The sequence below is a fragment of the Saccopteryx leptura genome, chromosome 1 (genome assembly GCF_036850995.1).
Source record: "Saccopteryx leptura isolate mSacLep1 chromosome 1, mSacLep1_pri_phased_curated, whole genome shotgun sequence".
Lineage (NCBI taxonomy): Eukaryota > Metazoa > Chordata > Mammalia > Chiroptera > Emballonuridae > Saccopteryx > Saccopteryx leptura.
The window spans coordinates 311,533,002-311,546,129 of NC_089503.1; the positions used below are offsets into that span (position 1 = coordinate 311,533,002).

The window sequence follows — 13,128 nt, forward strand, 5'->3', positions numbered from 1 at the left end:
ACCAGGGAAGGGAAGAGTCATGTGCATGGCTCCATTTCTGATCAGCATCCAGGATCTGAATTAATTCTCATCACAAGTAGATGTACTTTGTAAACAGAACAGTGAGACTCCTCATAAGAATTTCTATTATTAATAATATTAACACAAATAGCAATAATGTCAGTCACTCAGCACCTGGCCAGGGTGTGGGAAGGAGAGGCTGGGCCAGGATCTGTCACCCTCTGGAAACATCTCCCGAGTGCACAGCTTCCTGCTCTGGCTCTTACAGGCTCTTGGGAAATAAAACGTCAATAAGAATTATTCCTCAGCCCTGGACTAGAGCTTTCTAAAAAGATCAGGCAGGCACGTCCCCTCTGCGGTTGCTTACTGAGAGTTCCTTTTGTCCAAAGTGCGCCATCAGTGGGACTTTAAAAAGCAAAGGAAATTGAATCCTCTTAGGCATCATCCAGGGTGTGATAAAAATAAGAGCATCCACTGATTGTGGAGTACTCACTGTGGGCCGATGCTGTGCATTATCTGGTCTAATCTTTCAACTAGCTCTGTGAGGGAGGGACTGTGGTCAGTTCCATCTCACCAAGGAGGCATGGGGACAGGGAGTGACCTGCTCAAGGTCACGGGCTGGTAAGGGGCATGGCAGGAATTGAATGCAGGAAGCTTGGCTCCATGGGCTGAGTTTGAGTCCTGGTTCTGTGCAACTCGCTTGTTTATTTTTCAGGGATGCATTTAGCTGCAAGTAACCAAACATCCAACCAACAGTTGGCTTGAGCAAATTCTAGGGTATTTTCTCTGCTATAACATGAAGTTCTGAGGTCAGTGGTTACTGGTGATGGCTTTATGATGTCCTTGTGATTTTTCAGGCCTTTCTTCGTGGTCACAGATGGTTGCTGAAGCTGTGGGCATCATACATGCATTGAAGGCAGGGAGATAGAGAGGTAGGGCTATGCCAGCTGCATCAGGAAAACAGCGTTTTCTTTCCTAGATCCTTCTCCTGTCCCAGCACACTGGGCTAGAGCTGGATCTTGTAGCCATCCTTAGCTGAAAGGGAAGCTAGGAAAATAGGAAACATCATTGAATTAGGCTAAATCAACCAAGAATTGTTCCCTGGGGCCAGGCAAGATTGGAGGAAGAGAATGTCCATTGGGTGGGCAACTCTCAAAATCTGCCACATTACTCTCCCAGGGCCTGAGTTCTTTTGTTTGCTCTTTGCCAAAGCTGTGGTGCTACTATGTTTCCAAGTCCTGGTCTGAGCTTTCAATTCATCTGCCTGGGCTGACTGGGCAGGGTGTGTGAGCTGTTGAGAAATGTCAAGTCAACTACCAGCCAGTGTAAGCTCCACAGAGGTCTGTGCCTGCCAGCAGATCTGGCTGTGGTTATGGGCATCAGAGGGTCATCACTGGGGCAGTTTCCAGAAGCTGTTGTGGCTAGCCTCCCGTTTGCATGGCTCCCTATGCATTTTCTGTAAGTCAAGGAAACACTGTACATGTCAACAGACCCAGGGCACCCTTCAGACCATCACATTGACTTTATCCCCTTATTTATCCTGGACTTTATTCCCCTATTTAGATCTGTCTGCTCTAAGGACTGGGTGCTCTGAGGGTGGGGCTGAGGCTGAGTCATATCTTGGAGTGCCCACAGTCTCGCCTTGGCCAGCATGGAGAAGGAAGCTCCATGACACATTTGTTTCATATCTGTTGTGTCCAGGCACTGCAGAGCTTGGGGGAGGGTATCTGGGGCCATTTCCTTTAAGCTGAACTGGCCATTGGGTAGGTGTGGATCTAGGAAAGTTCCAGTGAGAACCTTGGTGTGGATAATTTCTCAGTTGTGTATGGAGTATAGTGGGAGAGAGAATGGTGATTACTGCTCAGGTCTGTTTCCATGGAAACAGGATGCTCGATGCCATGGGGGAGGGGGTTAGTTACCAGAGAGTCTCAGGCCACGGGCTGACAAGCCAGATACCAGTTAGTCATGAATCAGGCAGGACTCTCTCAGTAATATAGGATAGGAATCCACCAAATAGGGTTTAAGAGTTTATCATCTTACTGAAAGTCAAAGGGTCCTGGCTTCAGGGCCTGCTTGATCCAGAATCTGAAAAATTGTCACAAGACAGTATATCCTCCCATCCTACAACTGCTCGTTCCTCTGTGCCAAACCGCATCTCTGGTAGCTTTCCTCTCTGTTGGGAAGTGGATGGGTGGCCCTGAGGTGCACAACCTACTCCCTCAGGTTCAACACAAAGGCCCTTTTCTTTTCCCAGCCCTTCCAACCAGTGCGGAAACTACCTCGCTTGGCTTGGATTGGCTGGCATGGGTCATGTGTTCATCTCTGAACCAACCACTGCAGCTGGAATGAGGCAGCACTTTGATTGGCCAGACCAAGATCAAGGCCCACCACAACGCTTGGTAGGAGGTTGGCCCCACCCATGCCACGTGGCCTGAGAGTGGGGGGCTTGGAGGCAGCAAATCCCAGGACTGTTACCCCAAGAGCGGAGAAGGGACCTCCAAGTAGGCAGAAAATACCTCTAGTTAGGTGGTTTACCAGAATTCTGTTTGCTAACTGGGCTGGGCATTCTTACATTCTCACAATCCTGAGAATTTGGGGTTGGTAATCCCATTTTGCAGTTGAGGAACTGGAGGCTCAGAGAGATTAGCAGCCTGCCCCAGGTCACAGCACCTGCATGAGCCAGATCTGGGATATGCTCACTTACAACTGCCCCCAGATCTCATGCTGACTCAGGGTGAGGGGTTTTACTTTTTCAGAGGCCAAAATATGCTCCCTGAGCTGCCCTGGAGGTCCTAGGCAGCAGCCTCACTAGCCCTCAGAAGGATGAGGGTCCTTGGAGAGGGACATTTCTCCCAAGCTTTGGTGGAGCTGAAAGTATTTCTATCTTGTGGTGGCACCAAGACTACTTCATGGCAACGTGAAGCTAATATTTCATGAGAGGTAGATATAAGGTGTATTTTGGACATATTCTAAAAAATCATATATTGTCACTGATCTGAAGTTCAAACTTAACCGAGCATCCTGTATTTATCTGGCAACTCTATCTGGAGATAAAGTCACTGGAACATGGTCACCTGCAGAGCCCTGGGGAGAGAAGACCCAGGTTCTCCTGCTGTGGTAGCCCCCGAGCTGCCCTGGTTCCGCCTGCCTGGGGCCTGTCTGTGAGCCCTTCCTTTGATTTTGTGGCCCTAATTCCCCCTTTACTCTGAAGTTGGCCTGAGCTGGTTTCAGAGCTTTGTGTTCTTTACCAGTCAGTGGGCTTAATAACCCCTGTTCTTCTGGTCTCATAGGATTCATGTGAGCATGTATGGCCCATAAGTCAGTGCTGGCCTAAGTCAAGACCTGACAAACACAAAAATATGTTGGCTGGGAACACCATGGTACACTCTGGGAGCTGAAGTTCAGGTGTCCCTTGAATTTAGGGCAAATGGTAGGCAGTGTGGGGTTATGCCAGAGATCTTGATTCTCTAATTTTTACTCTCCATTATTTCTCCCCTCCCTCCCTCCTTCCACTGAACACCTACTATGTGCTGGGTGCGGGGAAAGTGGTATAGGCTGGTGGTCTAGTTACCAACCTGCACAAGCCTGAGTCATCACAGAGCTGCTTCCCCACAGATGATCTGCTGTTTCCAGCCTCTCAGGTTCCTTTCCATTAGCTACATCTTAAATTACATTTTAAGAAAGCCCCCCGTGGGCCCCTTCAGCGGTAGAGCGTCGGCCTGGCTTGCGGGGGACCCGGGTTCGATTCCCGGCCAGGGCACATAGGAGAGGCACCCATTTGCTTCTCCACCCCTACCCCTTCCTTCCTCTCTGTCTCTCTCTTCCCCTCCCACAGCCAAGGCTCCAAAGATGGCCCGGGCGCTGGGGATGGCTCCTTGGCCTCTGCCCCAGGTGCTAGAGTGGCTCTGGTCTCAGCAGAGCGTCGCCCCTGGTGGGCGTGCCGGGTGGATCCCGGTCGGGCGCATGCGGGAGTCTGTCTGACTGTCTCTCCCCGTCTCCAGCTTCAGAAAAAAAAAAAAAAAAAAAAAAGATTGAGGAACACCCTATTTTTATCAGCAACACACAGATATCATCTCCTGGGAGGGGTATTTCCTGGAAAGATGTTAAATCTCAGTCATCGATGTTGTTTTTTTTTTTAGCTCCGAGCTTCTTTTCTGATCTTGTCCTTCAGGTTATTTGTTTGACAAGCTGGCATGGGGAGCCATGGGCTGGGTACGGGGGACCCAGCTGGGACTCTGAACTAGCCCTGGCTCTGAGGAGCGGGGACATGACTGAGGTACCCTAACAGAGGTGCAGTGGGACACAAGGCAGGAGAGTTCCAGGCTGCCTCGGGGTAGGGTCTGGGAAGCTGGGAGGGTGCTCCAGGGAGAAGGTCTGGCAAATACAAAAACATGTTGGCTGGAAACACCATGGTACACTCTGGGAGCTGGAGAAGTTCAGGTGTCCCTTGAATATAGGGCAAGTGGTGGGCAGTGTGGGGTTTTGCCAGAGAGCTTCCAGAGCCCCCTACAGCCTGGGCTTTCTCCGGCAGGAGGTGGGTCCAAGGAGGGGTTGAAGTAGGCATCACATGGTTCTTGGGCAGTGTGACCTGAGGCAGCCAATGAGGCTGTGATATAATACTAGCTGACACTATTTGTTTCAGACTTGTACCAGGTTCTGTTCTAAGCACTGTTCCATACAAGAACACTTTCATTCTCCCCACCCCCATGTGGGATGAGTTCAGTGACTTGCCCGAGGCCACGTGGTGCACTAGCAACAGAGCTGGGATTGGAACCCAGGCTCCATCTCTAACCACTGGGAAACAGTGCCCCCATGCTGGCCCCATCCCATGTGCTTCCATGTGTGTTGTGCTTACTGACCATCTGGGGGGTGCTCAGGAGCCAGAAGGCAGCCTGGCCTGATGACTGATGAGGTGGGTGGGGGTTGCAGAGTTCCTGGATCCCCCACTGCATGGCCATGTGACCTGGGCTCTTTCTGAGGCTCAGCTTCCTCATCTGCAGCGGGCTCCATAATCCCTCCGCAGGAGGGGGTGTAAAGCGCTCTGCACAGGCACATAGTGAGTGCTCAGGAGACCTCTCTGAATCAGCCAGGACTCCGAGGTATCAGTGGCAGGAACCCAGTGCAAATGGGCCCCAAGCCCCAAAGGGAATGGACTAGCTCACAGAATTGGGAAGTACAGAGGGTGGATTTGGGCTTCGGGTACAGCTGGAGGGAGTGGTCAGACCATATGGTCAGGATCCTGCCTCTCTCCAGCTCTGGCCTCAGCCTTCCTTTGTGTTGGCAGAATTCTCAGGCCACCACAGAGGCAAGATGGCCATTAGCACCTCCGGGTTCCCAGGCAGTGGCTTAGCCAGGGAGGGCACCTCTTCCCTGCTGTGCCAGCTCAAGGGCTGAGTCCACCTGGGGTCACATGCGCATCCTGAGCCAGTCTTGGATGGCATCTCTGGGTTGACCAGGCCAGAGTCTCTGGGCCTCCCCTGGGATCCAGGGGGACTGGGAGTAAGGGAGGAGGCTCCTCAGCAGAAATAAGTGGGGCTTCATCCTGAAGAATGAATGTCTACCCTCCAGCCCCCCCCAGCACAGCCACACCCCAGTCCCTCTCTCCAGATGACACATGGGAACTGGGTGCAGCCACTCTCCCCCTGGGGTGATGTCAGGACAAAAGTGCTAGCTTCACAGTGAAAGTGATTATTTAATTAGGTGCTCGAGAGCTCGCAGAAAGTAGTGGGGATTTTGTTGATTTTTTAAAAGAATTTTAGCACTGAAGCTATGTGATAAAGTTACTATGTAATTAAGAATTAATTTCTTACTCCTGCAAGTAATGTCTTACTTGGGCTTGAAGGAAGTCAGCTCGATGGGTATTCACCCACAGTGGCCCCTCTTCACTTTCTCTTTACTGGGGATGGGACACTCCCACTGCTCACATCCAGGTGGGCAGAAGAGGAAGTGGGTGGAAGAGGGTAAGAGAGCGCCTGCCACAGGCGCTATTCCTGCTACTAGATTCGCTGAGTGCCCACTGTGTGCGGTGGGGCTGGTGCCAGGGCTAAGTTTGAAGAGGAGAAAGGTGCTAGGCCAGTATTCAACCAGTCTGTGGATAATACCACAGCCTTGTGCCCTCACTGGTTCAATTCTGGGGCCACATGGTCTCTTGGTGGTTCCAGTGGGCTGGCACCCCCATTGCCCACAGCACTCACCTTCTCATGGACAGCCCCTCACTAACTTTTCTCCCTTCCACCTCCCTCACTGTACTTCCTGAGATCATCTCCTGGATAAACTGCTGCTCACAAGGCCCTGGCCCAGGGGCTGTTCTGGGGGAGCCCAGACTAGATAGGGCATGGAAAGAGCTGGAGCGTAGAGAGGCAATCAGCCCGGGGGGTAGGGGGCCTGGGCAAGGCTTCATGGTCAGGCGGCCCCGAAAGAAGGATGAGAGTGAGGAGAAAAGGCATTGCGCAGAGAATGGGAGCCGAGAGGGGTGTGTTTGAGGAGCTCAGAGGGCCTGGGATGCCTGGAGTAGGAGCAGGATTGAGGGGAGGGTACAGGCAGATTGGTGGGCCTTGAAGGCTCTGGCCAGGTACTTGATCTTTGATCTGAGGGCAATGAGGGGGACATCGAAAGTTCAACTTGGGGAGTGATACAGCTAGATTTGAGTTTTAGGAGGTTTTCTCATGCTGAGGATGGGTGGAGGAGACAGAAATGAGTCCGGAGGCTGCTGCAGTGGTCAAGAGAGAGGGACTTGGACTTGGGCAGGGTGTAGCTGTGGGCAGACTGTTCCACACTGGGCCTGTTGGTGCATGGAGTCACTATCAAGATGGTGTACTTCCCAGGGCAGAGAGTGAAACCCACAGTTCTTACCTCCCAGCAACATGCTGTACCCATCCCTCCCCGTCCTTATCCGGGGTACCCTCTTCCTCTCAGAGAAGAATGGGAATTCCTGGAGTTTTCATTGTGCACCTATCATGGGCTCTTTATCACTGAATGTATTTGTATCCGGTCTTGTTCCCTGACAGGAGAGGCAACTGCAGCAAACAACCCCCACAAAGTTCATAGAGTATGAAACAGAGTTAGGACCTGGGAGAAATGTTTAGGCAAATGGATTCTCTGGAAGGACCCACAATGCCAAGATCTTTCATGCTGCTAAGAACTCATCACATTTCCCCTTTTGAATTGACTTCCAGGAAGCTCAGACAGAGCTAAGATCTTACACTAAATTCTCCAAGAAATTTCTCTTGGGGACTTTTTAGTGGGGACCCTGAAGGCTGCAACTGATGAGTTCTTGGGAATTTTTGCAGAATGTGTGTTCTCATGCTGAAGACCCGGAGAGTCAGATCAGGGATGAAGAGCAGGGGCCATGGTGGGTGTTCCTAACTTAATCAAGAACCAATAGTTCCAGACTGTGGACCATGGGTTCTGTGAGGGTTCTGTAAGGAGGAAGGTGGAGCCCATGCAGCAGTGTATAATGAGGAGTCAGAGACCAGACAGGATTGTCCCGACAGCTCTCAGAGTATCTGGGCACTGGGTGGCTTGTGATCATGGTCTGCTCTGGTCCAGCAGAGCATGAAGAGGATTGAGGTGGGATCCAATAATGCGAGGGTTTCAAACAAGTTAACGCAGGCTGAGAACAAGAACTATGCCTGGCAGGCAGCAGGCCTTCAAAAGCCATTTGCTTTTTTCTGTCTAACCATCCTCTATGAAGCATGTATTTGTTTTTATTGTGAGATTTCATGGGGCTGGGAACCAATCCTGGTCTTGCACCTGCTGGCGCTCAGTAGGTGAGCCCTGGGGCCCCTGGAATAGTACTAGGGTGTGTTCCATCTGGCATGGGCTGGGTACCCTACCTCCAGCACATCCAGCTAAGCATCAGCTGAGCCTGGGGGGCCCAGCTGTCCCCAGGGCCTGGTGCTGCCTCCGTAGGCAGGATGGAGAGAGCTAGGGCAGGAGGAAGAGGGCTGCATTCATGGGGGTGAAGTGTGGGGCCTGGCTGGAGCTGAGCCTGGCAGCCTGCGATGGGGTGATGTGGTGTGTGTGTGTGTGTGCACGCGCGCGTGCCTGTGCGCACATCAGTGTGAGAGTGCCTGTTTGTGTGCCCATATGTGCCACCCCCACAGCGCCTTAGTCACACATATTTCCTTGGCTGCCTGGAGAGCCTTTTCTACAAAATATGAAAATGACAGTTTGGCTCAACCACGGGCGGAATCCTCATATGATACAATTCCACTGCCTCAATGCCCCCTTCTCAGATCACCCTCTGCCCTCACTCACTGCTCCCACCACCACCTCAACCTTCCCCTTCTCTGCCTGGCTGCTGCCCCTGGAACCCCTGGCCCCTTCCCTCCCTCCTTTCCTCCTCCTTTAGCTCTCTGTCTCCAGTTCTAGGTCTTTGTCATTTTTTTGGTCACGCCCCCTCATCTGAATTTGGGCTCTGGTAGGAGTGTGTGTTAATGAGGGTGTCTATGGAGTGAGTGTGTGTATGTGCACCAATGGTTGTGTGTAGGTGTGTGACTGTGTGTGTGTGTGTGTGTGTGTGTGTGTAAGGAGGAAATAGAGAGAGGGAGAAAGAGAGATAGGGAGAGAGAACAGAGCCAGAGCCTGTGCCCCAGAAAGCTGGGGGATGGATGAGGCATTTCAGGCAAAGGAAGCTTTCAATCAATTACTCTTCAAGCAGCGGGAGGGAGTGGCGGCTTTACAACAACCGGACAGGTTTGCATGGTGTGTAGAAAAAACCTTCATTTCCCGCTGATGGTGGTGACAGGTGGAGCTGGCAGCAGTGCTGGACCCCTGGGGGTAGGGGGTGGGAGGCTGGGGGGAAGGGTTTGGTGAATGGGACACAGGGGTCAGGCTAGGGCTGCAGGTCTGGGTCAGTGGGGGATGGAGGGCCACGTAGTGACTGAGCAGGTAGGATCTAGTGGTAGAATCTAGGGGAGGGTACGGAACCACAGCAGGAACCTCAGACATCTGCCTCCTGTGGAGATCTGGGAAGCCATCCTGGAGGAGGCACACTGCGACCAGGGAGCTGCAGGGCTGGTAGACCATGGAGTGGGAGGGCGGACCTGTTTGGTGAGGCCCTGAGGAAGAGAACTCTGCAGTAGTGAGGGCTCCAGTGTTGTTTTTGCCTTTGAGTCTCTCCCCTGCCTGAGTGGGTACTGAGGAAGGTAGGGCTGTGTCTGAGTCATTCTTGAGTTTGTTTTCACCCACAATGGCTTGGTTCAGTGTGGACAGTGGTGTGGAAAACTCCCAGGACTCCAGGGGCAACTGCATGGAACCTTAAAACATCAATAAGGTTTCAGTGGACAGAGATGAGGATTGTGATGCCCAGTTGCAATCTGGGGTCAGTCTGGGGATCTCAGCTCCTCAGGCCCCCCTCTGAGGAATGAAGCTGACCCTTCGTCCTATTTCAGAGGCTGCTCTAGAATTGGGGGCAGGAGCCACCTGGCTCAGTGCTGGCACACAGTGGGGACCTGGGGACTCTGCTCTTCCATTCCCTTTGCCCCCAACAACTACTGATCCTCAGGACAGTCTAAGACAGGGGTCTCAAACTCAACTCAGCATGTGGGCCGCAGAGCAAGATCACAGCCGTTCGGCGGGCCGCACTAGGTCTACAAAAGGCAACTGTTACGCAACACTTTTCTCACTGCAGTTGAAAACAAAAAAAAATCAGTACAAGCACAATCGTACATGCAGTTTACTCAGTGTCACAAAACGACCAGAAACTGTAGTTCGCATCACAACTGCTGTTAACTAAGCTAATATCTAGCTAGGATGCTAGAGAAATGAAAAATACAAGTAGGCCCCTAGGCTTACTTAATTTTATCCAAAATATTTTGAACTTCGTGGATTAGTCTGCGGGCCGCACAAAATTGTTCGGCGGGCCGCATGCAGCCCGCGGGCCGTGAGTTTGAGACCCCTGGTCTAAGAGGATGGTGTCACCAGCCCTCTGCTCACAGAGGAGAGACAGTCCAAGGCCACACAGCAGACTGAGGTGCAGCCCGGATTCCGACCTCCTTTTCCCACTTACCCCCCCCAGGCAGGTGTGGGCATATATAGGCGGGTGTTGGTGGCCAGAGACCTCTGCACTCTGGTCTGTGGCCCCGCTTGTCCTCCTGTACCATCCCTCACTCTCTTCTCCTTTCTCCACAGGATGGTGGAGTACTCACTGGACCTTCAGAACATCAACCTGTCGGCCATCCGCACTGTGCGTGTCCTGCGGCCTCTGAAAGCTATCAACCGTGTGCCCAGTGAGTTGGTGCCCCGCCCCCATCCCTGGCCCACAGAGACACCCGTTCACCCAGGGAAGACTGACTGGCAGCTTTCAGTGCTAGGTGTGGGACCCCTTGGCAACTGGACAGATGTTGGTCCTGCTCCCACAGGGCTCATAGGTCAGTTTTTGGGCCTGAAGACCCTGGAGGGTGGCCTGAGTCCCCTAAAATCTTGGATTGCAGCATACTGGGGAATCTGGCTTTTCCAAAAAAGGTTCTTTGAGGAGAGGTATATGTCATAGTGACAAAGTGTGAAAAGAAGCTGCTTAGTTCAAGGGAGGACATTGTACAGCTTTTCACCAAGGAGGGGACCCCCAGACTCCCTCACTTGTGCTAAGTGACTTAGAACTTGAGCTCTGTCACCCACCCACCTGTGAAGGTGTGCACATGTAGGGGTGTGTGTGCACATGTGAGGGGTGGGCATGTGAGGTGGTATGCACATATGGATATGTGTGCACATGTGAAGGTGTGTGCACATGTGAGGGGTATACAGATGTGGAGGTGTGTGCACGTGAGAGGGTGTGTGGGTACATGTGCACATATAGTGTATACACATATGAAGAGTGGGCATGTGAAGCAGTGTGCACATGTAAGGGTATTTGTATACATGTGAGGGTATCTGTGTACATGTGGGGTGTGTACAAGTGAGGGGTGGGCATGTGAGGTGGTGTGAGCGTGTGGGTGTGCGTGTGCACATGTGACACATGTGCAATAAGGGGTGTGTGGACATGTGTGTCCCCCCTTCCTCTGTCTCCCGCTGTATAGGAGTTCATTAGATGTCTCCTGGCTGTGGCGGTCACTTGCAAGTCCCTGGGGTCAGCCTGTCTCGTTCTCTGGAGAAGGGCAGGCTGGGCCCTGTGCTCCTTCCTGGAGGCTCCAATTTTGGAGGCTGCAAGGACCAGTGAGCCCAGAGAGGAGTTCGGGTCCTTCCTCAGGGGTCTCCTCCCTGCTAATAGGCAGCGCTGGGAGGCCTGGGTGACCCGAGTCAGGAGTGCCTGTTTCCACTCTGAGTTGGTTCCATCTCTCCACTGACAAATGAATCTTGCTCTCAGAACCTCACGTGGGAAGTCCTGGGAGCACGAACCCTCTGGGATCCAAAATATAAAAAATTCCCTCCCTCCCCTGACTTAGAAATGCCCCATTGCTTCTTCTGGAAAGGGGCCTTGAGATAAATTCATATTCTTGAGTAACTTAAGTCACAGGAGTCTTGGGCCGTTAGAGCAGGTCCATTGATCCGCCTTGCCATTTACAGGAGGGACAGCTTCGTACCCGGGTTCCCTGCCCTCTGCCAGAGTCACCAGGGAATGAGTGACATGAGGGACACGGGCTCTCTGATGTGCTTCCTAGAGAGGTTTGGTTGGTTGTTTCCTTTTTTTCCAGATGTTCCCTTGAAATATTCCACATCCTCCGCTATGTTGTTAGAGCTGCTTCTACCCTGAGACTCATTCTTTTCAACAATAGCCTGTATATTTCTTTTCTTTTTGGGGGGATTTTTCTTTATTGTTGACTTTATTTGGGTTACATTGGTTAATAAAAGTATACAGGTCTCAGGTGTACAATTCTGTAACACATCATCCGTATATTGTATTGTGTGCTCACCACCCCAATCCCATAGCTTTCAAGTTTGCCACTAGATGGCAGGCTGGAGAGTTGGGAATAAAGCAAAGTCAAATTATAGGTTATTAGTTACAAAGCTGTGGAGAGTGAGGTGGCTGCCTGCCATTTAGAAAGTAGTTTAAAAACACGACCAACCAGGAAGAATCAGTTGGGTTGTCAGGGAATGCAAGTTGTGGTTTTCAGCTCTGCCAGGAGCATGCTGTGTGACCCGCGAAGTCCCTTAGTGTCTCTGGGCCTCAGTTCCCCACTTGCACAAAGCAGGAGGAAGGACTTCATTAGATGTGTGGTTTTAAATTTTGTCCAGGATGCGGGGGGGGGGGGGGGCTGGAAGTCATAGGGCTGTTTATAAAACCCCATAAAATATGTCTCTCCAACCCACCCCTGCAGGTCTCTGTCCTGGCCAGTCAACCACTAATGGAGAAATTAAAGGAGAAAGGATGGAGGGGAAGCTTGGGGAGGGAGGAAGGATGCAGACTTTGAGTTAGGAGGTGGTTCCTTGCTGTGTGACCTTTCATAAGTCACTAGCTTTTTCTGGGCATTGGCAAAATGGAGCTGGGTTATCCCTAAAAGTGCCCCCTTCTGGCATTAGCTGACTCCAGGGCTCACCTGACCTATACACCCTTAAGCCTGCGCAGTGCCTCCCAGAGCCTACTGGCCAAGCCATTTAAATATGAAAGTGGATTTTTTTTCCCTCCAGTGAGAAACTAGGGCAGCCACTGCTAAGGCCTGAGCCAGCTGAGTCTGAGCTGCTGGCCCACATGTGCACCCGGCCACAGCACACCCCCAGCCCAGGCTGGAGGGGGGAGGTCCTGAGGCCTGGGGAACTCAGGGGCAGCAGAGGAGATGCTGAGCCTGGCCTAGGCCACTGCTCATCCCCACTTCCCCAGACCCCCATCCAGCCACAACCCCTGGTTCAGCAAGAATCATTTCCATGCAGTGGCCGCTGGGCTGGGCCTTGGACGGGGTGGTGCAGGGAGGCAGAAAGTGAGCTCTCGGGGCAGGGCCCACAGACAAGGCAGCAAAGCTGACAGTGCTTCGGGAAAGGCCACCATCAGTCTCCAGCTGCAGGACCAGGAACTGGAGATTTGCTCTGAACTGACAGGCACAGGGTCTCATCCCTCCACTTGCCTGCTGTGAGATCCTGTGCAAGCCACGCTCCTTTCTGGGCTTTCATTTCTCCTATGATAAAATGGGGTTAATAATAACAATTTCCATATGGTTTTGTAAGGATGAACTACCATAATGTTTGTAAAGAGCT

At 52.1% G+C, this 13,128-nt stretch overlaps 1 protein-coding gene across 4 annotated transcripts in view; it reads left to right on the forward strand.

Annotated features, from left to right (window-relative positions):
• The window catches only part of CACNA1I (calcium voltage-gated channel subunit alpha1 I), a 110,220-nt gene that overhangs the window by 40,125 nt on the left and 56,967 nt on the right, over positions 1-13,128 (forward strand). For all 4 annotated transcript variants that reach the window (XM_066358468.1, XM_066358464.1, XM_066358465.1 and 1 more), the window contains one exon: positions 10,135-10,232. In XM_066358468.1, coding sequence (XP_066214565.1) covers positions 10,135-10,232 — 98 coding nt within the window. The remainder of the gene's footprint in view (positions 1-10,134; positions 10,233-13,128) is intronic.